Source organism: Aquarana catesbeiana, linkage group LG08, assembly GCF_042186555.1.
Source record: "Aquarana catesbeiana isolate 2022-GZ linkage group LG08, ASM4218655v1, whole genome shotgun sequence".
NCBI classification, from domain to species: domain Eukaryota; kingdom Metazoa; phylum Chordata; class Amphibia; order Anura; family Ranidae; genus Aquarana; species Aquarana catesbeiana.
The window spans coordinates 28,702,312-28,729,749 of NC_133331.1; the positions used below are offsets into that span (position 1 = coordinate 28,702,312).

Sequence of the window (27,438 nt, forward strand, 5' to 3'; positions counted from 1 at the left end):
AAACAATGCTGGAGGCAATTTACAGCACAGACTCATTTTGGAAGCATAATTATTAATGTGGAATGTACAGAACATTATTTTTTATCAAGTTGATCTGGGTAAAGTTTTGCTCCAGTAAACTTTTTATTGTGTGTTTGAAAAGTAGGAAGCTTCCAAAAGATCATCAATTTCTGGCGATTGAGTGTGTAGAAACGTTTTCACAATTACAGGCTGTCTGGGGATAACGTGATACATCTGACTTTCCCCTCCTATGACACTCACACAGCGCCATCCACAACATGGCCGCCTAGTTAGCCATTCCCTGGCCGCTGCGCCAACCAACCAGCTGCGCAGCCACACTTCCGGCCTGTTAGACCCGCCTCTTCCTGGCTGAAGCCGCTCGGCCACCAATAGGGGAGAAGATAACTTTTCAAACTGTCCTGTCAGGAAGGCGCTTGTTGGAAGGTTCCCGGCTGCGGCGAATGGTGGCGGTTTGAAGTTGGAGGAAAGGGAGAGAGATATATAAGTGACATGGTGAGTGAGGTGCGGGGTGGAGGACGGGGGGCGGATTGTCCTGGCTCAGCGCTCCCCGGTGACCTGGCTTCTCGGTACCATGGCTGCCTATAGGCACACTGTACGTTCCCATTCACATGTCTATGGTAGGAGGAGGTGGTGAGAGGTGACCCTTCTAGTCTGAGGCCTCTATGGTCACATTACCTGGAAATAAAGCTCTTTATTCGGGTGTGATCAGTGAGCCGCCCTCTGTGTTGTGTTCTATGATGATGGCGGAGAAATGAGACCGTTGGGCTGTCCATCTCTGGGTCCTTCATATACCACCCCCCTATATTCATAACAATGGACTATTCCTCCATGGTAAAGTCTTAGGGCCGGATCACGCCATGAATCGCACAGGGGGGGGGGCGCGCTGTGTATTCCTCTGCGATTCACATGTGACCCGGGTACAGTGCGATTTCAGCCCATTCATCGTTTATGGTTCACGCTGTAAGTCTCCTGCGCTTTTGTTTAAATCGCACTGTACTTGTGACCTGCAGCGGGTGTCAGTGCAATTTTAACCGCTTCAGCCCTGGAAGATTTTACCCCCCTTCCTGACCAGAGCACTTTTTGGGATACGGCACTGCGTCGCTTTAACTGACAATCGCGCGGTCGTGCGACGTTACACCCAAACAAAATCAAAGCCCCCCCCCCCATAAATAGTTTTCTTTTGGTGGTATTTGATCACCTCTGCGGTTTTTAATTTTTGCACTATAAACAAAAGCGACAATTTTGAAAACAAAAAAAAGCATTATTTTTTACTTTTTGCTATAATAAATATCCCCCAAAAATATATAAAAAAAAAAACATTTTTTTTTCTCAGTTTAGGCCGATACGTATTCTTCTACATTTTTTTGGTAAAGAAAAAATCGCAATAAGCATTTATTGATTGGTTTGCACAAAAGTTATAACGTCTACAAAATAGGGGATAGTTTTATGGCATTATTATTATTTTTTTATTAGTAATGGCAGCAATCTGCGGTTTATTAATTTTTTTATTGTGACGGACACATTGGACACTTTTGACACTATTTTGGGACCATTGTCATTTATACAGCGATCAGTGCTATAAAAATACACTGATTACTGTGTAGATGACACTGGCAGGGAAGGAGGTAAACACTAGGGGGCGATCAAGGGGTTAAGTGTGTCCTAGGGAGTGATTCTAACTGTGGGGGGGGGGGGGGAGGGGCTTCCACTGACATGACAGCAATCACTGCTTCCGATCACAGGGAGCGGTGATCTCTGTCATGTCATTAGGCAGAACAGGGAAATGCCTTGCTTACATAGGAAGCTCCCCGTTCTGCCTCTCCGTGACACAATCGCTGGGAGATCGGCAGACATTGACCTGTCAGAATTGTGACGTTTCGTCGCCATCTTGCTACACCCCGCACTCCTCCACGGTAAGGATACACTGATAAGGGGGGAAATCGGACATCTTGCTACACCCGCCGGAGTTTTGCATTTCACGCTTATTTTTAACAGTAAACGGAGCTTATGAGGTCAAATGTGGTATTTAGAAATCCGACTGCTTTAGATGTTGAATTTTTAAAAGCAGCGGAAAACCTGCTGATCTCAAAGGTTTTCTAATCTGACAGAACACCGCGATTTCTAAATACTGTATTTGACCTTTATAAGCTCCGTTTACTGTTTAAAAATAAGTGTGAAATGCAAAACTCCGGTGGGTGTAGCAAGATGTCTAATTTCCCCCTTCTCAGTGTATCCTTACTGTGGGCGATTTGCGGGGTGTACCAAGATGGCCGGAACGTCACTTTCGTTACAAATTCTGACGCATCGCCAAATCTGATGCAACACCCGCACGGGTGTCCCCGAAGGAGAGCGCTTCTCCGACGGGGCGCTCAAGAAGAGGAGGAGCCAAGAGCGCCGCTGAGGGATCCTAGAAGAGGAGGATCGGGGCCACTCTGTGCAAAACCAACTGCACAGAGGAGGTATGACATGTATTTTATTTTATTTTTTTTTTAAAGGAAGCTTTACATATCCTTTAAAAGTCAGCAGATACACTTTTTTTGTAGATGTTGACTTATTAATAAGCGTAAAAATGACTGAACCTCCGCTTTAATGACGCTCCAAATGCAAGTCGCAAATGCAGCGCTTTTGTCTGCACCGGATCAGACAGTAGAAAACAACGATGCAATCTACTACTAATAAAATAATGATAAATGCCCAAACATTAATAAATATTTATTTTGTGTTAGGGTGTTTATTTTTTTTAAGGGGTAGGAGTTAAGGGTTCATTATTTATTGTTACTTAGTATTTATTGAATTTATTTTTTTATGATTTTTATTTGTGTATTTTACATTTATGTGTTCATGTAGTAGTAGTAATATAAAAAGAAAAATAATAAATAACCCCCAACTCCCTAATCCTAACTTAAACTGAACTCTAACTCCTTACCCTAACGAAAAAAAAAACATTATTATAAATGAATAATATTAATAAGAAGAAGAAAAAAAAAAAAGCTAGAAAATCTGAAATGCCTAGCAACAAACAATGCAACAGATAATTAGTTTGGCTAATAAAAAAAACACCAAAGCTCAAACGCTGTATAAAAACACGCGCAATTCACGCATGAAAAAGTACAAAAACTGCTGGAGAAGCGCTCAGGTGTGAATGCAGCCTTAACCCTGGTTCACACCGGAGCGTTTTGACACGTCAAATCGGCGGCCGTTGCCATCAAATGGCACCGTCCTAATCGGTGCGACGGCGAATCTGTGGCGCTGCACCGATTTCAAAAAGTCATTTCTGTTCTACTTTTTGAGATTTCGGGCTGCACAGATGTCTCTAAAATCGCGGCCGAAATCGGGAGAGAAATTGTGTGAGTTCAGCTGAACTCGCACGGCTTCATTCCCGCAGCTCAGTGTGAACCCGGGCTTACAGATGGAAGCTCATTCCTTTGAACTAAAGCAGGGATATGCAATTAGCCGACCTCCAGCTATTGCAAAACTACAAGTCCCATCATGCCTCTGCCTCTGAGTGTCATGCTTGTGGCTGTCAGAGTCTTGCTATGCCTCATGGGACTTGTAGTTCTGCAACAGCTGGAGGTCCGCTAATTGCATATCCCTTGTGTAAAAGAATTGAAAGATACGTTGTTTCTCTTTATCGCTGTTGATAAACATTTTCCGGATGAGGTTTTTTTTTTTTCCTTTTGTTTTTCTCTTTCTTTTGACAGCTCTGCACTTGTTTAACATTAATTGGGGAAATGCTGTATTAAGATCGTGTGTGTGTGTGTGTGGGGGGGGGGGTTGAATTGCGATAACGTTTTTTTAACAATTTGTGCAGCTCTACCCCACAGCATGCCAATAAATAGTGCACCACAAACAGAACTGCGTACCGGTACTGCGATCCATACCGTGCCATCCGGTGCAGGCAAGTGCACTACGTTTGCCACACTCGCTGCAGATTACAAGGTGCAGTGCGTTTTGAACGTGGTGCAGGGAATGCGGGAGCGCAGCGTTCTGGTGTGAACTGGTCCTTACAGAAAATATATAACGCCGTGCACTCTCCCCGCTCCCTACTGTACTCACCTCTGTGGGTGATGAGCTGATAGAAACCACACAAGCCAATCCAATGGTCCTGGGACCTGAAATCCCCACTTTACTCTGCACAGGGATTGTGAGACGGATCGGAGTAATGCTGTGTGACAGTGAGGATCAATCAGAATCGCGCTGATCCATCCCAGAAGTTCTACACAGAAGAGCAGGGATTTCAGATCCCAGGGGGCGCTGACAGCTCCGCATCCCCAGAGGTAGGGAACAGCGTGGAGCGGTGGGGGGAGGGGATGAAGAGGATGTATGCTGTTCGCCTTTTTCTTTTTTTCTGTAAGGCTACATTCACATGTGTGTGTTCCAGGAATGGGGCAACTGGAATGTTGTGCTTGCAGCGCCATTACGTAAAGCGGTTGTATACCCGCAAAAAAATTTTTTTTTTTTCTACTCCTGTAAAGCAAAAGGCATAATGAGCTAGTATGCACCGCATACTAGCTCATTATTAAATACTTCCCTTAGAACGAGGCGTCAGTATCTTACCTGGTCCACGCCGAGGGAGCTGTCATGTTGCCTCGGCGTGTCTTCCGGGTATCGCGGTTCCAGCGCTGATAGTGGCTGAAACCGCGATGTCGTCACTCCTGCGCATGCGCGTGGGAGAATTGTTACTCGGCAAGGTCCGGCAGTTGCCGGCCTTCAGCCGAGAATCCCCTGTGCGCATGCGCCGCTGCAGTCAGCGGCTCCATAGCAAGGGGACTATCTCCTAAACCGTAAAGGTTTAGGAAATATTTTTTTTTACCTACAGGTAAGCGTTATTATAGGCTTACCTGTAGGTAAAAGTAAAAAAAAATGACTATACAACCACTTTAATGGCACCCAAAATGTAGAATGTAGACCGCAAATGTGCATTTTGCCGTGTGACAAATGTGTGATAAAAAAACACTGAGCTCTGCATCCAAAAAAGGTGCCGGCGCTTCTTTGGTGCGCGTAGCGCAGCCCATTCAAATGAATAGGCTGCTCTATGCCGCCGCATTAAAAACGCAAAAAACACGAGGTGTCACTGGGGCCTAAAGGTGAACAAACATAGTTACATAGTCAGGTTGAAAAAAAGAAGCAAGTCCATCTAGGGCAGTGGTTCTCAACTCCTGTCCTCAGGGCCCACTAACAGGCCAGGTTTGCAAGATAACTGAAATACATGACAGGTGATCTCATTTGCTGCTCAGTGATTGCAGTATTCTAGTCTGCATCTCCCCCAAGGTAATACATAAAACCTGAAAACCTGGCCTGTTAGGCTTGATTCACATCTATGCATGTTGCTTTTGAGTGTTTCTGCAGTGTTTTTTGCGGTATGCAAACGAGAAGATCCGGACAGCCGCACTCAAGGAAGTAATAATCCAAATTTCTTTATTTTAAAATCAAGAACACATCAGATACAGGACGTCATGGACAGTGTACAGATCATAGGCTCTATGATCTGTACCCTCTGTCCATGACGTCCTGTATCTGATGTGTTCCTGATTTTAAAATAAAGAAATTTGGATTATTACTTCCTTGAGTGCGGCTGTCCGGATCTTCTCGTTTGCATATAGTCTCTACTAGCATGAGCCAGCACCTGGAACCTCTCATCTCTGGAGAGTAAGATCAGCTTCATACCTGGTGAGATCTAAACTAGTGCGGGGATAACTTTTGTATTGCAGTGCTTTTTGCGGTGCTTACCGTGTTTTTGAACATGCGTTTTTGCTGCGGTTTTTTTTTTTTATACTGTATACAGTGTTAAAAAAAGAGAAAAAAAAAACGCAAAACGCGGTACTTGCGTTTTGGATACAGGTCCATTGAATTCTATTACATGCAAAATGCTGCATTTTGCATGAAAAAAAGTTCCCGACCCTTTCCAAAAACGCAGATGCACAAAAATGCATTGATGTGAACATGTTTCATAGGAACCCATGTTAAAAAATTCCCATGCATTTCTGCAAAATGCATAAAAAAAACGCATTAGTGTGAATAGAGCCTTAGTGGGTCCTGAGGACAGGAGTTGAGAACCACTGTTTTAGTTCAACCAAAAAAAAAAAATAAAAATGCAATCCCATATACACAATCCATCACCCACAGTTGTTCCAGAGGAAGGCGAAAAACCCCAGTAAAGTATGATCCTAATTTGCTAAAGCAGGGGTAAAGATTCCTTCCTGATCCCTCCAGAGAGACCATCAGATTTTCACTGGATCAACTTTACCTATAAATGTCTGTGCCCAGTTATGTATTATGTACGTTCCCTGGTAGGATCACCAGGGATTTTCGCATAAAGGAGGCAATACAAAGTGAATGGGATCCTTTCTCATACAAGTACATGGCACAGCAGCCACATATCAGGAATATGAAGTGTTGGGGTAACAAACGCTTTAAGCGCATGTAGGGCTGCCCATTCATGTGAATAGGGTACCCTATGCTGTTGTGCAAAAGATGCAACGCGTAAGTATGAATGGAGGGGCCTAAGGGGAATTCCTCCACTTTGGAAAGCTCTCCTTATCAAACGCTTTAAGCGCATGTAGGGCAGCCCATTCATGTGAATAGGGTACGCTATGCTGTTGTGCAAAAGACGCAACGCGTAAGTATGAATGGAGGGGCCTAAGGGGATTTCCTCCACTTTGGAAAGCTCTCCTTATCCATGGGGAGATCATTTCCCTTCACTTTTAGCTTTGAGACATGACGGGTAGTGAAGGGTAATCTTCCCAAAGGGGCACAGATGGCAAAAAAAAAAAATCTGGTCAGAGTGTTAAGCCTTTACTTGCTTTGGCTCTGGATATGCTTTAAAATTAACATTTCATGCAAACGCCCCTAAAAAAAAAAAAAAAGCTAGTTATAAACCGACTGTCCCAGAAAAAAATGCCTTGCCCCTCCCCCTCAATGCTTCTGGGAGACGTAGATGATGTCACAATACCACAATCTGCAGAACTAGGAGAATACACTCCAGAACATTGAAAGAATGCGTTCTCGCAGGATTTCCAGAGTTCTGCTATCACAGTGCGGTGAGGTGTGGTGCCATACGTCCTGGAACTTTTACAGGTGGTGTGTGTGTGTGTGTGTGTGTGTGTGTGTGTGTGTGTGTGTGTATATATGTGTATATATATATATATATATATGCACGTGATCCTGCACTTCCAGGTATCGAGAGCTTGCCACTAGTGGTTCGCTCCCACTGTAATTCTACACAGTGGGTCCCACGGATCGGATGTCAGCCGGCACCCTCTGATCGTACGGTACACAGGCTGAACGACACAGGCAGATCGCCAGTAGGAAAGGCATGGATCCTGTGTTCCTGCAAAACGGGGACACAGATCAATGCCTTGCCCTAGTAAACACCTCCCACACTGTAGTCAAACACTGGCTAGGCACACAGTTAACCCTTTGATCGCCCCTGATGGTAACCCCTTCCCAGCCAGTGTCATTAATACAGTGACCATACATATTTTTAGCATTGATCGCTATTGGTGTCACCGGTCCCAAAAAAGTGTCAGTGTCCAATTTGTCCTCCGCATTATCGCAGTCCCGCTATAACAGTGAAGGTGAACCTCGGCACCCCAGATGTTTTGGCACTACATGTCCCATGATTCTCATGCACTCTGCAGTGTAGTTGAGCATCATGGGAAATGTAGTTCCAAAACATCTGGGGTGCCAAGGTTCACCATCACTGCGCTATAAGTTGCTGATCGCCGCCATTACTAGTGAATAAAAAAAAATTCCATAAAGCTATCCCATAGTTTGTAGACGCGATAACTTTTGCGCAAACCAATCAATATACGCTTATTGGGATTTATTTTCTCTACAAAAATATGTAGAAGAATACATATTGGCCTAAGTGCCGGTTCACACAGGGGCGGCACGACTTGCAGGTCGCCTCAGCGAGGCGACCTGCAAACGACTTCTGAGGCGACTTGCAAAACGACTTCTGTATAGAAGTCTATGCAAGTCGCCCCAAGTCGCCCCCAAAGTAGTACAGGAACCTTTTTCTAAGTCGGAGCGACTTGCGTCGCTCCTATTAGAACGGTTCCGTAGCACAGAACGGGAGGCGACTTGTCAGGCGACTAGGTCGCCTGACAAGTCGCCCCTATGTGAACCGAGCCTAAAGTAAACTGATGAAGAATTTTATTTATTTATTTTTTTTACATTTGTTATTGGATATATTTTATAGCAGAAAGTAAAAAAAAAATGTTTTTTGTTTAAAATTGTTGGTCATTTTTTGTTTATAGTGCAAAAAAAAAAACACGCAGAGGTGATCAGCTCTATTTGTTGGGAAAGGACATACATTTCATTTGTGTACAGAGTCGCACGACCGCGCAATTGTCAGTTAAAGTAATGGAGTGCCGTAAAAGTGCCGACTTATAGCCCGTACACACGATCTGAAAACCGGACTAAAAATAACGCTTTCGACGCGATCGTACAATAATCGGATCGTTAGTACAGAGCTTTCGAGAGCCCATCACGACAGTTCATCAGATATTATTCGACCGGACAAGCATGAAAATTTTCCTCGTACGATTTTCGTTAAGTCAATATAGTTGTCGTCTGAAAATACAATACAAATTATTAGAACACGTGACATCACTTCCGAAATTTTTTTTTTTTTTTTCTGTCGTATGAGAATTTTTGTGACTTTGGTAACCTATTCGATTTCTACTTGCGACTATTAATCTGAAAAAAGTCATACAATCTGTCTGATATTGGGATCATGTGTACAGGCCATAAGAGAGGGGAGAAGAGATCACCACTGTGTACGGCTGCATCTATTCTCCCCTTACTTTCTTTTCACACAGCATTTGAGAAGCATTCACTGCATTGGATTGTTGCTGTCAATCCAATGCAGTGAAGAGAAAGTGGGGGGGCGGGGCTTAAAGGGGTTGTAAAGGTAAAAATTTTTTCACCTTAATGCATTCTATGCATTAAGGTGAAAAAACTTTTGACAGTACCGCCGCCCCCAGGCCCCCCATTTTACTTACCTGACGCCTCGAATCTTCGCTCCTCGTCCTCGTCAGCTTCATTGCAGCTCAGCCTGGTCGCTGATTGGCTGCAGTGGATGGATTGAAAGCAGCGCAGCCATTGGCTTGCGCTGCTGTCAATCACATCCGATGACGCGGCGCGCTGGGGGGCGGGGCCGAGTGATACAGCGAGCGGCTATAGCCGCCGGCTGTATCACGGGAGCGCGCCCGCAAGCACTCACCACCGTGCGAGGGAGCTCGCATGAAGGTGGTAAATGCTTGCGGGGAGGAGCTGAAACAGCCGCCGAGGGACCCCAGAAGACCAGGTTCGGGGCCACTCTGTGCAGAACGAGCTGCACAGTGAAGGTAAGTATAACATGTTTGTTATTTAAAAAAAAAAAAAAAAATAACTTTACAACCCCTTTAAGTCCTGCTGTGCAAGTCTATGGAACGTGGCTCCATAGACACACAGGTCGGGGGCACGCAGAACACGTTTCTCCCCATAGCCAGCGGCTGGCTATGGTGGGCATAGGAAGAGGAGGAGCCAAGATCGCCGCTGGGGACCCCAGAAGAGGATCGGGGCCACTCTGTGCGATACCACTGCACAGAGCAGGTAAGTATAACATGCTGGTCGTTGTAAAAATGTAATTTAAATAACAAACACTTTTTAACCTCTTCCGGACCGCCCACCGCCGTTATACATCGGCTGTTTGAAGAGGAGTATCGTTGTTATGGCAGCGGCTGGCTACCATAACCCCGGCATCCTCTTCTTCAGTGAGCGGTCCAGTTTCAGATAAAAAAGGGATTTCTGCGGCGGATTCGCCACGAGATCACTTTTATCGGTGGCGGGAGAGGGGGCCCCTCCTGGAGCTCTCTGCCGCTTACCCGAGCTGTCGGCAGTGGCGGAGGCGATTGGATCTTCTCCCTTGCTGTGTATGGAGATGAGTGAGGGGAAGATGGCCTCCACCCGTCTCCATACCATTACAGGGCGGAAGCGATGTCAAAACATCACTTCCGCCCATAGCTCTTAAAGGGACTTTTTTTTTTTTTTTAATGACAATTTTTTTTTTTCCTTATTGTATTTTAGTGTAAATATGAGATCAGAGGTCTTCTTGACCCCATATCTCATATTTAAGAGGTCCTGTCATGCTTTTTTTGTTTACATTCCTTGTAATAGGAGTAAAAGTGACATATTTAAAAAAAATAAATAAAAAAACTGTGTAAAAATAAAAGGTAAAATAAATAAAAAAATATTTTTTTTTTTAAAAAGTGCCCCGTCCCGACGAACTCGCATGCAGAAACGAACGTATATGTGAGTCGCGCCCGCATATGAAAACGGTGGTCAAACCACACATGTGAGGTATCACCGCGACCGGTAGAGCAAGAGCAATAATTCTAACCCTAGACCTCCTCTGTAACTCAAAACAAGCAACCTGTAGAATTTTTTTTTTTTTAAACATCGCCTATGGAGATTTTTAAGGGTAAAAGTTTGTCGCCACGAGCGGGCGCAATTTTGAAGCGTGACATGTTGGATATCAATTTACTCGGCGAAACATTATCTTTCACAATATAAAAAAAAAAATTGGGCTAAGTTTACTGTTTTACTTTTTAATAAAAAAAAAAAGTGTATTTTTTTCCAAAAAAAAGTGCGCTTGTAAGACCGTTGCGCAAATACAGTGTGACCGCCATTTTATTCTCTAGGGTTCTAGGAAAAAAAACAGTAAACAACAAATCTCAGAAAGAGGCTTTGTCCTTAAGTGGTTACATTTTTTTTTTTTTAATAATTTTTTTTAAAAGGGGGATCCACTGACATGTTGACTCCATAAATAATAAAGTCGATCGTTGTGTGGTGAGGTCGTTTGTCAGTAACTGGTGCTTATCCTCTCCATAGGAGCTTTTTGTTCCACCGATAATCTATAAATAGTGGAATTTGGTGTCCAGCCTGCTGCCCGCTGACAAGATGCACCCCGTGTATTTATGGTAACTGGCCGAACCCTTTGATATAATGAGGCCGGGCTGCTGTACAGTACAATTACCAGCAGATCTCGGGAACAGAGCACGGGTAATTGAGATGGGCCTGTTTATGAAGGCTGTTTTGTAGAGGAGAATCTGTGAAATTAAATTTGCTTGAAGCCACTGGCATATTTTTATTTAAACGTCTGTAGTATATAATTACTTTATTGATCTGAGAGGAAATGAGCTGCGTTAGTTGGGCCTTTTTTTTTATTTCATTAGTGTCTTCATAGAGGCCTGAGCTTATTAAAGACATATGTCTTGTTTAAACCAATCTTAGTTTCTCGTAATTTAGGAGGTTAAAATACTTAGTAATTAGTGACAGATCTTGTTACAGGGAAGACATTCCTTGCTCATTTATTAATATAGTTGCCACCAGAACAGACCTCATTATGAAGATTCACTATGATAGCTTACATCTTTCAGAAAAAAAAAAGCAATCCGCCGATCCCGGAGCAGATTATTTGTCTGTCGTTAGGCCTCATTCACATTGCAACTCTTTCGTTTAGCTTTTCTAAATGCTGGAGAAGTGATTGGCGACCTTTTTAACTTTTTGCCTCTTGGATCAATTTCTTCCTCCTTTTTAGATGTTCCTGCTTTAAAGCGGGTTTAGAAGTGTTTACATGAATTTTAGACTCTAAATTTATTACCGTATATACTCGAGTATAAGCCGAGTTTTTCAGCACTTTTTTTTTTTGTGCTGAAAGTGCCCCCCTCGGCTTATACTCGCGTCAAGCGCTTTTCTGGTGCAAAGAATGACATTTTGCGAACCGAATTTGGGGCCCCGTATCTTGGGGCCACTTGGTGCTAGGAACACTATTTGTTGTGCAAACCCAGTGGAACTAGCACTACAACATATCCAAATTTGGGGTTCCTAGCACCAAGTGTCCCCGAGATACGGGGGCCCAAAGTCGGTTCGGAAAATGTCATTCTCTGCTACAAAAAGTGCTTGACATTTTCCGAACCGAATTTGGGGCCCCATATCTCGGGGCCTCTTGGTGCTAGGAACCCCAAATTTGGATATATTGTAGTGCTAGTTCCATTGGGTTTGCACTCCAAATTTGGGGTTCCTAGCACTAAGTGGCCCCAAGGTACGGGGCCCCAAAGTCGGTCAACTGTGTCTATCTGCAGCAATGTCATTTCGGGACCCTTTGAGTCCAGAGACCCCAAATTTTGGCTGCAGCTAGGGGGCATCTAGGAACCCTTCACTACCGAATTTGACGTTCGGGGGACCGATGGCTGCAAATGGGCACAGTGAGGCTGCAAATGGGCATTGTTGACCCTCTTTTCCACTTACAGTAGCTGCGCATTTCTCACCCTAGGCTTATACTCGAGTCAATAAGTATTCCCAGCTTTTTGTGGTAAAATTAGGTGCCTCGGGTTATATTCGGGGGGTCGGCTTATACTCGAGTATATACGTTTAAATTATATTTGGAGTAGAGCTGCACGATTCTGGCCAAAATGAGAATCGCGATTTTTTTTTTTTTTTTTGCTTAGAATAAAAAGATCACGATTCTTGCTTTAAAATTTTTCACATTATAAAAAAAAAAAAAAAAAAAAAAAAAAAGGCTAACTTTGGTTAGTTTTTTTTTTTTGTTTTTTTTTTTACTTTATTAAAGTAATTTTTTCCAAAAAAATTGCATTTGAAAGACCACTGCGCAAATACAGTGTGACATAAAATATTGCAGCAACCACCATTTTATTCTCTGGGTCTCTACTAAAAAAAAAATATATAATGTTTGGGGGTTCTAAGTAATTTTCTAGCAAAAAAAAAAAAATTTAACTTGAAACCAACAAATGTCAGAAAAAGGTTTAGTGTTGAAGTGGAGTTCCACCCCCCCCCAAAAAAAAAAAAAAAAAACATTTGGAGAAAAATTTTTTTTTTTTTACTCGCCTCTAAATCCCTGTTGCTAGGGGGTCCCTCATAATCTGCCTCCTTCAGAGCCTGGGCTCCTGACGTCACTTACCTTACCTTGGTGCAGGAAGGGAGATCGCCTCTCCACCCTCCCTCTTGTCAATCATCTGGGACACGTGACCGGTCCCAGATGATTGGGGGACCAGTGACGGCTTGCGCATGCGAAGTGGGTGCCTGGCTGTGAAGCCACAGCCGGGCGCCCACAGTTAAAATGCCAGGCGCAGCCGAGCGGAGGGGGAGACAAGCGGGGCTTCGATCCCCCACATCGCTGGACCCTGGGACAGGTAAGTGTCCGATTAAGTCAGCAGCTGCAGTATTTGTAGCTGCTGACTTTTAAATTTTTTTTTTTATTTATTTTTTTTTTTAATGGGAACCCCGCTTTAAACTTCATTTACACACCAAAGTCTATTCCATTGACAAATTGTTACAATATTTAGACTTCGTTCCAGTAATAAAGAATGTTGTGATTCTTGGCAGACTGCCGTTTTTTTTTTTTTTGTTTTTTTCTTCCTTTCTTTTGAAGGCTGTGGCTTCAGAAGAGCAGGGAGAATTCTTTGCATAGAAAGAATTGTGAAACACTTTAGTCAAGATTGCAACGGGGGGAAAAAAATCGCGATAACAGTTCTTGACGATTAATCGTGCAGCTCTAGTTTACATGCATTTAAACTCTAAGTTTATTAAATTATATTTGGAGTGTCTGATTGGATCTTGGATGCACAGAAACTTCTAAATGCAGCTAAAATGACCGCACCTAAACACGGGGAAATGCAGTATTAGAGGACATTTTTTTTAAATGCATGTATTGGATTTTTAATGGTGCCACTAAAGGCATGAAAACACAAGTCTTAAGCTGGATGCACACATACTATACAACTTTTGTTTGATTTCCTTTAGATTTACCCAGGATGGATTTGATTTAAATCATGGTTTTTAAAGAGCACCTGTCATCTCTGTCCCGTAGAGGCTCCTCCTCTGATCCGCTGTTGACTCACCAACAGTCCCATTCACTTTAATGGGATGGCTGGTGATGTGGCAGGGACACAACAAGGTGAGGGACGTGGCGGCAGCAGGTGAGTGGATGCCCACTAATGGGCGCTGCCATGATGGATCTGAAATGACAGGTGCTCTTTAAATGTAAGGACTTATTCTTGCTGGTAGTTAGAATCTTTAATATTTGCAAACAAAATGAAGGTTTCCTGTTTAGAATAATAAAACTGTCATGTTAGTAAAACAGCGATATCAGGACCGATTCAGTCATACAGTTTGTAGTGTACATAGATTTGCACAACAATGGGATAAAAAGGAATATTCCTGAACTTTGTTTTATCTCATGTTTACTGTGACATTGTGTGAATGCATCAATGCAGTGCATGTTATCTCAGCTTGCAGAGCTTGGATTCATTGAATGAGTTTACCAAAAAATTTAAATATTGCAGAATATACAACCTCATGCTACATAACTAAGCTCCATTTCATGCTGAATAAACTAAATCATTAATGTATCTTGAATGGGAAAACTAACTTTAGATCGTTTTTTTTACTCCAAAAGCATTTTATTAAAATAAATTTGATTAAAAAAATAAAAAGTTTGATTTAAATAACAAATCATCGCTTTTTATCCACCCTGGTTTTAACAAAACTATGTAGTGCAAGGGCCTGCCTGATTGCATACAATTTGAAACGGCTAAGTAGAGGTCGACCGATATGGGTTTTTCTCTGGCCGGTGACGATATTCAGAAATCGCGGCAGCCGATCTTTTTGGACCGATATGTTCTGTTGTCCTTATGATTTAAAGAGTAAACACAGTTGATTGATAATAAATGGCTTCAGCCAAACACTAATCATGAGTGAAAGAAATGTTTTTGTGTTATCATTCATATTCCCTGAAAAAATGGCCAAGAAATCATAAATTCTTCCAGGGTATGTAAACTTATGAGCACAACTGTGTGTATCTCTCTCTCTCTCTCTCTCTCTCTCTCTCTCTCTCTCTCTCTCTCTCTCTATCTCTCTCTATCTCTCTCTCTCTCTCTCTATCTCTCTCTCTCTCTATCTCTCTCTCTCTCTCTCTCTCTATCTCTCTCTCTCTCTCTATCTCTCTCTCTCTCTCTCTCTATCTCTCTCTCTCTCTCTATCTCTCTCTCTCTCTCTCTCTCTCTCTCTCTCTAGCTCTCTCTCTCTCTAGCTCTCTCTCTCTCTAGCTCTCTCTCTCTCTAGCTCTCTCTCTCTCTAGCTCTCTCTCTCTCTAGCTCTCTCTCTATCTAGCTCTCTCTCTATCTAGCTCTCTATCTCTCGATCTCTCGATCTCTCGATCTCTCTATCTCATTTTTTTTTTTTTCCTTTGCTTTTGAAAAAAAAAAATCTCTAGGTTGGCAGGATCTTAATTGTACATTTTTATTCATTTTATATTGATCTGCTTTGTCTGGAGACACAAGTCCCTCTGTCTTTGCTCAGGGAGCAGATTAGCATTGAACTTTGTACCGTAATTCATGTATCCAAGTTTAATGCTAAACTCCAGGCAAGCAAGAAAAAAAAAAAGCACAGCCGAAATGCATATCCAAGTACGATCTTACCTGCAAACGAATTTGTATATCTGTCCATCCAGTCCTGAGATTTACACAGCTCTGGCACACAGCTCAGCCCAATCTAGCAGGGTGTAAAACCTGATTTCTCTCTGCTGCAGTTTAAAAAAAAAAAAAAACACTGTCTGCAGAAATCCCGTGCGATTTGAATCCAGTGCGCGCGCGGGGGAGGTGGAAGTTCCTTCACTAGTCGTGCTGTATAGCTGAATTCGCACACGTATGTGATCCGCACAGCAATGCAGTGCAAATCACATGTTGATGTCCGATATCGCATATGTGTGAACCAAGGCTTACAGTGGTTGTAAACCCAGTTTAAAAACAAAAAAACAAAAACTAACACCTTCAAGACAAAGGCATTATAATGCATACTAGCTACATAATGAGCTAGTATACGTAGTTTCACTGAAGCAACGGCACATACGTGCAGGTTTAGGAGATATCCTGGGTAGCTACAGGTAAGTCTTATTATTTATTCAGGTACTTGTATAGAGCCGTCAATTTACACAGCGCTTTACATATACATTGTACATTCACATCAGTCCCTACCCTCAAGGAGCTTACAATCTAAGGTCCCTAACTCACATTCATACATACTAGGGACAATTTAGACAGAATCCAATTAACCTACCAGCATGTCTTTGGAGTGTGGGAGGAAACCGGAGTACACGGAGGAAACCAACGCAGGCACAGGGAGAACATGCAAACTCCAGGCAGGTAGTGTCGTGGTTGGGATCTGAACCAGCGACCCTTCTTACTGCTAGGCGAAAGTGCTACCCACTACACCACTGTTATTATAGGCTTACCTGTAGCACAAAGTGGTCTGTAAGGGTTTACAACCACTTTAAGGAGCACTCTGTTTATATCAAACATGCTTTAGAACTGGAATATGCAACCTCAACACTCAAGCTGTTTTGAAACTACAAATCCCATCATGCTTCTGGGAGTCGCACCTGTTGCTGTCAGTTTTGCAATGACTTGTGGGACTTGTAGTTACCAAACAGCTGAGGATGCCTCGCCCTGCTTCAGAATTACTAAATACCTTTATCCAGCTCGCTAGCAGTCTGGAGCACATGGACAACATTTTTTTTTTTTTTTTAAATCTCCTCTGCCCTCCGTTATTTCTGCATGTTGTTCATACAAATGTTGAAGATAACCACTCAAGAATTTTGGTGGATTCTCAAGTACCATATTTCCACGGATAAGTAAGAGCTGTAAATATTTCAAGAAACCATTTGTATGAGTTTTAAAAATCAGCTATATAGTATACATATTCCATTCTGTTTGTAATCCATATCATTCATTATGAGAATATTGTTTTTACAATCCCCCTCATTTTTATTTTTTGCAGATGACTGGTTCCAATGAATTTAAGCTTAGCCAAGCCCCTGAAGATGGGATATCCGCTGTTAAGTTCAGCCCAAACACCTCCCAATTCTTATTGGTCTCTTCCTGGGATTCCTCGGTCCGCCTCTATGATGTTCCTGCTAACACTATGAGGCTGAAATACCAGCATGCCGGTCCTGTCCTGGACTGTGCTTTCTATGTAAGTATTTCAACAGCTCTTGTTCTCTTTTTTTTTAATAGTTCAGCTTCAGATTCAGCATCTGTTTCATTCAACACCAACTCATTCTAATTCTTACTAGTGAAACCCTTGAATATCCCTTTTGTGTATTGCAGGATCCTACTCATGCTTGGAGTGGAGGTCTGGATCATCAGCTAAAGATGCATGACTTGAATACTGATGGAGGTAAATGTACCATGGATGGTAGTATCCCTGTAACTGTATGGTATTACTAGCATTGTGCTTTATTTGCCCTGCAAATGGCTTTCTCTTTATAACCTGTGGACTGTGAACTCCACAGAGGGTATCCAGGAAGACGGGTCCAGTATAGTGCCCGGTCTCTTGTTAATAGATCCGTAGAAGGGGAATATTACACTGTTGGGGTCACTGACTGCCAGAGGGTCTAACGCTGACTGGTTCCACCCACAGTTTAGAAACGTAAACCTTTTTTCTTTTAAAGTGGATGTAAGCCCAATTCATGAAATCTGACCTTGGTACGTATATCTGTAGTATTTACTTATCTCTGTCCAAAGCCCTAAGTCCTGTGTCTTCATGCTGCTCCGTTTTTCTGTTATCAGTATAACTTCTGACAAGTTCTCCAAGACGGGAGATAAAACCAGCTGGGAATGTGTGAAGGTTCAGGTTTAAAAAAAAAAAAAAAAAAAGCAATCGTCATACTTGCCTCTGCTGTGCAGTTGGTTATGCTCCAGTGGCCCTGATTCTCCTCTTCTGGGGTCCCTCAGCCGCACTCCTGGCTCCTCCTCCTCCTTCTCAAGTGTCCCATTGGAGAAGCGCACTCCAATGGGACACCCACGCGGGCGCGCTCCCGTGTCCTGCTGCGTCTGACACAGACAGCAGGACTCGGCTCCATTTCATTAAATTTGCTTGACCACAGCGGGAGCCAGTGGCTATGCTGCTATCAGTCTATCCGATCGGGACCCTAAACACCGGCCGGAGCTGGTGTGCTCGTTCGATGCATTAAGGTGAAAAACCTTCCGTACTGCAGCAGCCCCCCAAGAGCCCCCCTTTTACTTGCCTGAACCCGATATTTCCAGTGAGAACAAGCACCACTGTCTCGGGTCCTCATTGGATATAATGATAGCAGCTGGAACCATTGGCTCTCCCTGCTGTCAATCAAATACAGTGACATGGGGGGCCGGGCCGAGTCCTGCTGTCTGTCAATGGACGCAGCAGCGGGACTCAGGAGCGCGCACGCACAAGTGCCCCTATGGAATGCGGCTCTCCATGGGGGGCACTTGAGAAGAGGTGGAGCCAGGAGTGCCTCTGAGGGACCCCAGAAGAGGAAGATTGGGGCCACTCTGTGTGAAACCCTTGCACAGAGAAGGCAAGTATACCATGTTTGTTTTTTTGTTTTTTAAAACTAACCTTTAATGTCACTTTTAAAGTCTAAGTTCATCTTTACAGAAAAATCTGTCAGGTGAACTTTACACAGGACCCCCTCTTCACCCTCCCCCTATCCCGCTGACCTGCAACACGACGATCTACCTGTTCTGAGCCCAGCAAACGCCACCTCAACGATCCGAGGTTTAGAACTCCCTCGGCACTCTACTTCCCCGCTGACAGGATGGGTTACGCTGGATCTGATTGGTTGGTGCCACCCATGTGACAGCGCTGCCCAATTAGAATGCTCCGAAACATACCTCCAGACGGATGTTCTGGAGATTAAGCCAAGGGGTTTGTTAAGGCTCGGTGAGGCGGCGATAGCAGGGCTCAGAACGGGAGATCGCAGAGCTGCAGGTCAGCGGAATTGGGGGGGGGTTGGGGGGGTTGTGAAGAGGTGGTCCTGTGTAAGTTCACCGTACAGATTTTTTTGTAAAGGTGAACTTGCCTTTAAGACCCCATTCACACCTGAGCATTTTTAAGCCTGAAGCTATACAACACGTATGACGGCACTAGGAAAGGGAAGTTCATAAGAGGGGGGAAAAAAAACAACAATTATTCTCTATGGAGATGGTTCACATTTCCATTCCAAAATGCCTGAAGCCAGAAGCTCCAACGCCTGAAACTCAAACAGGTTCTGGGACTTTTTTTTTTTTTTGGCAGATTTTTACATTGACCGTGACCTTTTGACCTGTGCAAAATAGCAGTAAAATTGCGCAACTTTTTGCCTGAAAATACTACTCAGGTATGAATGAGTTTTTGTTACAGGGCGGCACAGTGGTGTAGTGGTTAACACTTTCACCTAGCAACAAAGAGGTCGCTGGTTCGAATCCCGACCACCATCTGCCTGGAGTTTGCATGTTCTCCCTGTGCCTGCGTGGGTTTCCTCCCACACGCCAAAGACATGCTGGTAGGTTAATTGGTTCCGGTCTAAATTGTCCCTAGTATGTATGAATGTGAGTTAGGGACATTAGATTGTAAGCTCCTTGAGGGCAGCGACTGATGTGAATGTACAATGTATATGTAAAGCGCTGCGTAAATTAATGGCGCTATATACCCCGTTTCCCCGAAAATAAGACCTAGCGTGATTGTCGGTGATGGCTGCAATATAAGACCTACCCCCCAAATAAGCCCTAGTTAAAGTCCTTGTAGGTCTTATTTTCAGGGTAGGGCTTATTTTCGGGGAAACAGGGTAGGGGTTATTTGGGGGGTAGGGCTTATATTGCAGCCATCACTGACAATCACGCTAGGTCTTATTTTGGGGGAAACAGGGAAAGTACCTGAAGGAAATAAATAAATAATAAAATATTTTATCTGGGTTTTAAATCAGAACGCTGTTTCTCCTGCACATGCGGCTTGATTTTCCACAATATTTTTGCTGTCTCTGGTGCCTTCATATTTATGGTGGTTGTGCCTTTTGTATAGACTTTATTCTTTTAAGCCCAGAAAAAATAAATCTAACAAGTTGACAATAAGTTGGATGTGTCTTTATGGGTATACATGGACCAAATGAAAAGCATTAGAAGTGTGTTTTTAATATTGTGCAGTTTTTCATTTGTTACAACAGCAGTGTTGAGTAGTCTGCGTCCCTCTGGGCTCTCTATTGATTTGTCTTTTTTTTTTTTTTTTATGATTGTTTTCAGAGAATGTGGTTGGTAACCATGACGCCCCCATTCGTTGTGTTGAGTTCTGCCCCGAGGTCAACGTTATGGTTACTGGGAGTTGGGACCAGACGGTGAAATTATGGGACCCGCGGACTCCATGCAATGCCGGAACCTTCTCTCAGCCAGATAAGGTGTGTACCCATTTTTGTATGTAACCATAAGAAGTTGCCAGAATTGTGTGAGAGTTGTACACAGGGGGCGCCACCTTTTGTCTGTGAAGTCGCGCTGCGCAGCGTCGTCCCCACTCCGCGTTATGAAGTGCAGTTCAGAGCGCGGCTAAAAGCAATTGTTTCTTGTGCGGACCTCACCTAAGATTATAGTGCTAGCATTTAAGTTATTACATCCTTTTTCTCCTTCATATTTTCCACTAAGTTCCCCGTGTCAAGATGAAGCAGGAAAGCTTTTCCTTCCAGTAAATCAACACAGCACTTCTGTGCCTGTGCTTCCTCTTAAATATACCGGCCAGTTTGGAGGCATCATTACCGGCTCGGCACTCCATCTAAATGGGCCGTCATTTTTACCCCATCACGACTGAATCTACTTCTGGCGAGACCTTTGTGCGGAGCAGAATAATTGCATTGTTTCTTGGGTTTGATTTATGGGTGTATGTGGCCAGTAAAAGCCTGTGATGAATAGCTGACAGGACAGCACATAATAGACAGCCACTGGGAAGCCGCCTACCTATTGGCGCGGACAGCTTGGCATGTCATGGTTTTTCATAGGGATTTTTTTTTTTTTTTTCTTTTTCCTCCATACTGATAAATGTGTCCACCCACTCGGTCGCTTGACATGCCGGTTTGGGGTGATTGATGAGCCCGCTGGCCAGAAAGACTACTTCCAATCCAGGTGTGACACCAGTTTGTAAAGAAGATTTAGGATTCTCAGCAAGATTGTTTCATTAGGCCTGCTTTTTTTTTTTTTTTTTTTTTTTTTTTTTTTTTTTTTTTTTTTTCTCCTCCATGCGTGCTTTAGCTGCAGTATGTCTTGGTAATGGTAGCAAAAGTCGTACCTGTAGCATTAGTGTAAAGTGGCTGCCGCAGCTGCCCTCATTTATAATTTTACTCCTGTGGTGTTGGGCCAGCGTAACTTTTCTTTTTCTTTCTGCAGTTTGTGTATGAGACTCGGTACAAGTATTCTGTATTCCTTTATTTGCTCAGCAATGCCAGCCTTTTCCTAAACTGCCTGGCTTATCGGACTATAAAAGTTAACCTGTCTTCGCTTTAAAGTTGATTAAAAGCCACCAGTTTCCCAAAAGAAAGCTCAACTTAAAAAAAAAAAAAAAAAAAAAAAAAAAGTTCAATAAATGTTTAATTCTTCAACAAACATAATATTGTAGTTTTCTGCAGTGTTTTGTTTTCCAACAGGTTGGTTGTACAGAAGTTGATTGAGAGATCGACTTCTTCTGTACAACAGCCTGCTCGTAGATGGATCAAAATTCGGCCAGTTCCTGCTGAACCAGCTGAATTTCGAAAAGACAGAAGGGTTTTTTTTTTTGTTTTTTTTTTTTAATTTTAAAGCGGTAGTAAACAGCTGAAATACACCCCTTCCCAAAAAGAAAATCTGCAAGACAATAGCATAATGTGCTAGTATGCAATCTCTGCATTGTGGTGGAGGCAATATATTCAAATCTATGGCCTGCCTAAGTTGACACTCATACTTTGCTACAGGTGATGACATCCCCTTGCCGTTCCCTTTTAAACGTTGAGATCGGGTATTACGATAAAATGTTTATTGTACTTTATCACTGAATGTTTGATGACCAAGTCCATTTCTTTGTTCTTTCACTTTGGAACACGCACACTTTGCTTGATATGTCTTGTAACTGTCATGATTTTTTTTGTTGTCCTCGCTAAAGAATCTGTAAGAAAAAAAAAAAGTTTTTTTCTTTTCTGCCTCCGACATGATGCAGAGAAGAGCATGTCTTACTTCTGTCAAAAATCAAATAAATATGAGCTTTACTTATAATTTTTACATAGTACAGAGATGCAGCTTGTGTATATGATGATTTTTTCCTGTTTAGATTTCAGTGACTAGAGTCCCACGGACTTTGTGGTGGCTTCTTTTAAGGGTAGCTCCACTTTAGTGGGAAAAAGAGCCAATAAAAAAAATATATAGTCTATACAATTGTAACACAAGTCATATTGCAATTGAATGTTATAAAAAGTTACCTTTTTTCTTTTTAAACTGCAGCCGCTGTAATTCTCTGTAAAATGCAATGCAACATGGTAGAGCTGCACAATTTAATCGTTAAATAAGCGCAATCTTGATTTAACACCCCCCCCCCCACAATCCTAGTCAGCCATTTCCTCGATTCTATGTAAAAAGTGCAGAGCCCAGCTGTAAAAAAAAAACAGCAAATGTTTATCGACATTCCTCAGGGAAGATGGAAAGATAGAGAAGAGATACAAAGTATCTTTTTTTTTTTTTTTTTGGTTCTTTTAGATCAAAGGAATGAACTTCGCTTTGTAAATGAGGGAAGTTTAATGTACAGAAAAATCTGTAAGGTGAACTTACACAGGTTTACAAGTTAAAATCAGTGTTTTCTGCTAGAAAATTTTATATAATAATTTTATCTTTAAACAGAGAATAAAATGGTTGTTGCAATATTTTATGTCACCGTATTAGCGCAGTGGTCTTTCAAAAGAAATTTTTAGGAGGAAAAAAAAAACAAAAAACGCTTGAACGAATAAAGAAATCGAAACCGTAAAGTTAGCCCAATTTTTTTGTATAATGTAAAAGATGTTACGCTGCGAGAATCGTGATCTTTATTCCAAGCAAAAAAAAAAACAAAAAACAGTGATTCTCGTTTTATCTAGAATCGTGCAGCTCTACAACGTGCCTACCTGGAGGCGTTCTGTACACAGATGAAATGTAATTTCCTGAAAATGTAATTTCCTAATATTATTATTTTTTTTTTTTTGCATTAATATACAAATATGCAAATTCAATTCTGTGCATCCCCTGCAACAGAAATTTAAATTTTGGTTACATACTCCCAATAGGAAATCGTATCTAAAGGGAATGTAGACCCTGCAATTTTCCTCATTATAGAGCCCTGCAGGTGCAGTAGCTGTTAGTTACAAAACCACTCCCATACATATTAACAAAAGCCATGGACACAAACGGCTATTTCTCCAGATTAATAAAGGATAGGACTTTGCAACAAAGTTTGTTACAATTCTTGCAGTGCACAGAGATGTCGAATGAGTATTTTTTTTTTTTTTTCTTAACAAAAGTGGAGTTACTTTTTAAATTGTTTGTATCACTATTTGTAAAAATATTATATCTCTCTGTGTGTGTGTGTATGATATATATATATATATATATATATATATATCTCTCTCTAGAGATATAGATAGAGATAGATATATATATATATATATATATATATATATATATATATATATATATCTAATATTTTCTTAATAACTATTTTCTCCCACTAGGTGTATACACTGTCTGTGTCTGGGGACAGGCTGATTGTGGGCACAGCTGGCCGAAGGGTGCTGGTGTGGGATCTGAGGAACATGGGCTACGTACAACAGAGGCGTGAATCAAGTCTTAAGTACCAAACACGCTGTATCAGAGCTTTCCCAAATAAACAGGTAATTCAGACACTTCACTAACAATTCAGGTACAGCGCTTGTATCATGGTCAAGATGCAGGCAAGTGAAAAGGATTTTGTGAATGCCAGCTTAAGCGGCTCACTGATGAGGGGTTGCTTTTACTAAACCAAGGCTGTCTTTGTTTCACAATAGAACTTTACTTGAAACATCCAGCACAGGGTTTTCCACTCCCTGCATATAATACTTTTTTTTGTTGTTCTTCATTGCCCCAGGCAGGGAAAACAGATCGATGTGGTCACCTCGCCGATTTGGCTTTGTGCAGTGAGATTCTCCTTTTTTCATTACAACTTGTTAATTAAATGGCTCAAACATGAAAGTGAATACAACTGTGGCTTTTATTATTAAGCAAATCCTTGAAGACAGTTTTAGCAGGGATCACTTCCTGAGTGAAATGAACGCTGATGGGTCTAATTGCCACCTTGTCACACTTAGGGCTATGTGCTGAGCTCCATTGAAGGAAGAGTCGCCGTTGAATATTTGGACCCGAGCTTGGAAGTTCAGAAGAAGAAATACGCTTTCAAATGTCACCGGCTGAAAGAGAACAACATTGAGCAGATCTATCCTGTCAATGCAGTGTCCTTCCATAATTTACACAACACCTTTGCCACAGGTTAGTATATAGCCTCTGCTTGTGTTGAAATGGCATAAACAATGTGCTTCAAGGGGAACTCCAGATCTATATTTAAAATGCGGTTGTGTATCCCGTGTTCACTGGAAGTATCTTTTGTATATCTGTGCTTCAGTGAACGATTTTCCCTGCACCTTAAGAACAATCATTCTTACAAGCAGTGGGAGGGGACGTCGTGTCCAAACCCCCCCCCTTCTGCCGCCCTCCAAGCTGGAGAAGGAAACTGTGCATGCTAGAAGTTTACCATAGAGAATCCGGCGGGCCAGATGGACACCCCCCCCCCCCCCCATCACGGGGGTGTCGTTCTGGAGCGTCCGTCCTCTCTCCTCCCCTCCCTCCCTCCTTGCCCATGCTGCAGGCGGCCCATGGGGTCTCCGTGTAACGTCCCCCTCTCCCCGAGCGGTGGCTGCATATAGATCCTCAGCTGATGTGTAAATTGGCTGTGCAGGAGCTCGGTCACGCTGTTTACTTTGAAAGTGAAAGCAAGGGAGAGGTGTCTAGCAGTGTGTGTGCTATGCTCTCTGCCTCCCCCTACAGTGCAGTACTCAGCATGGAGATTGAAGGTAAAGAGCCGCAGCTGCCAATTTTTAAAAAGGCTGTCTGTGTGTGTGTGTTTGTGTGTGTTTTATATGCACTGGTGAGGCACAGGCAGGCTGCATGACGGCACTGGTAGGCTGCTGGGCACAGTGAGGCTGCATATGATTGGCACTGGTGAGGCTGCATTGATCTCCTGTACCATGTCCCAAGTCTCTGACCATCTCCTGTACCATGTCCCCTGTCTCTGGCCATCTCCTGTATAAAAATATTTTTTAAAAACAGTCACTTTTGGTATCGGTGCTGTTTCGGTTTTCGGCCTAGTGTATTTTTCATTTTCGGTATCGGTTTCGGCACCAAAAAAACACATTTGGTGCATCCCTATTTTTTAGGCTTCCCAGCCTAGAGCCGAGATATGGGGACCTATTGACCCTAGGTCTTGCTGTAAAGAGGACCTGTCGCGCACTATTCCTGTTACAAGGGATGTCTACATTCGCGAGTCATTAAGATGAAAAACCTTCTGTGTGCAGCAGCCCCCCCTAACATGTATCTGAACCCCATCTAGATCCAGTGATGCTGCAGGAGTGTCTCGGTTGCCTGGGACTCCCCCCTCATTGGCTGAGACAGTAGCGTGGCACCATTGGCTCCCAGTGCTGTCAATCAAAGTCAGTTGGCCAATGAGGAGAGAAGGGGGGGAGGCGGGACAGTGGCCCTGTGTCTGAGTGGACACAGAGCTGCAGCTTGGCACCAGTGCACCCATAGCAAGCTGCTATCTGGGGGGGGCACTCAACAGGAGGAAGGGGCCAGGAGCACAGAAGAGGGATCCGAGAAGAGGAGGATCCGGGCTGCTCTGTGCAAAATCACTGCAACAGAGCAGGTAAGTATAACATGTTTGTTATTTTTAACGGAAAAAAAAAAAGACTTTAGTATCACTTTAAGTGGAAAATGATGGTCTCTTGTGTCCCATATGGGACTTCTGGTCAGAGATTGTAGATTTGAGATTATATTTTGAGGGAAAAATGTATGCCGGCAAAATGTGTGTTAAGCCAGTGTGTTGGGTGAAGAATCCATTGTTCTTATCTATGTACCTCTGTCCTTTGCACTCCGCTACGTCCAGTTAAAGGCCTTTCCTACAAGTTTAGTGATTTTGCGTTTTTTTTTTCTCTTCACCCTGCAGGTGGCTCAGATGGCTTTGTCAATATTTGGGATCCTTTCAACAAAAAACGCCTGTGCCAATTCCACCGCTACCCGACCAGCATCGCTTCCCTGGCCTTCAGCAACGACGGCAGCACTCTGGCAATTGCCGCCTCCTACATGTACGAAATGGATGACATTGAACACCCTGAAGATGCTATCTTCATACGGCAAGTGACAGACGCTGAGACAAAGCCCAAGTGAGGCAGCGTCACCTGCCTCCCCCCAACCCCCCCCGCACCAAGATTTTTTTTATTAATTTTCCTTTGCCTCATGAATAGCGTTATTGATGGTAAAGGAAGATAAGTATGGCTGACTGTAGGGCTGGGGGAGATTTTATCACATCCTCCCAAGCTTTCAATATCCGTCAGTTGATAGACGTCTGACAGATAAAATTATTCTCAGTTGTTTTATACAGAAGCGTGTCGACCTCCTCTGCATTTCATGCCCTTCATTATCGGAGGACTTCTTACTGTTGACTTTGCTTCAAATGTATTGAGGAGAGAGACGGCTGTTGGTTAGTCCTTATATTGCCTTGTGTCTTGTCACCTTTCTTTGTTCCTATGTTTTTATATTTGTACATGAAGTTACTTTCCCTATCAGGAATGTACGTTTTGTGTCTTTATTATTTTTTTTTTTATTTTATGTAAATAAGCATTTTCACCCAAATAATAAATACACACAAGTCAGAACCTTTGTGCTGAATTTATCATGTGAGTGTGCATGTAAAGAGCATTATTTTCTGCACTGTGAAGTAAAGTGATATCCTCGGTGTCTTATATTTTATTTGGATTTCTAATAGTGTTGGTTTACAGATGCTGAAGAAAAAAAACAAATGGAGGAATTGTAACAGGTAATATTACAGAGGGTATATAGACATTATTTCCAACCAGTGTTATTACAGAGTGCACGTAAAAAGACTCCAAAAGGCTATAGTACAGAGGACACAAACACTAACCTAACACTAGAATAAAAGCTTTAATAACATGAGGTGCATAGTTTTTTTTTTTTCGAATTAACAGATTGACGATCATATAACTTGCATATACGGCAGCATGGCGGCTCTCCTGCGCAGGATCACGTACTTCCGGGTCTGGGGGCACGCCGCCGGCGACCTGCTCCCACTGTGATTATACACAGCGGAAGCTCATCTGTGGGTACTTCTCCGGGACACCTGCCGATCATTGGGCAGAGAGCCAGAACGGCGATCTGCCTATGTAAACAAGGCAGATTGCCGTTCTGTCAGGGAAGGCATGTATCCCTGTCGTGATTAGTGATAATATAGGTAATGATGCGCTCCAATTAACTTTACAAT

At 42.8% G+C, this 27,438-nt stretch overlaps 1 protein-coding gene across 1 annotated transcript; it reads left to right on the forward strand.

Annotated features, from left to right (window-relative positions):
- The first annotated feature begins 358 nt into the window (after positions 1 to 358).
- BUB3 (BUB3 mitotic checkpoint protein) lies at positions 359 to 26,815 on the forward strand. The gene is made up of 7 exons (XM_073595646.1): positions 359 to 513; positions 16,864 to 17,058; positions 17,193 to 17,262; positions 20,121 to 20,272; positions 23,588 to 23,746; positions 24,200 to 24,377; positions 26,107 to 26,815. Exons 1-7 carry the CDS (start codon positions 511 to 513, stop codon positions 26,325 to 26,327), a joined length of 978 nt encoding a protein of 325 aa, XP_073451747.1. The 5' UTR covers positions 359 to 510; the 3' UTR covers positions 26,328 to 26,815.
- Positions 26,816 to 27,438: the final 623 nt, after the last annotated feature.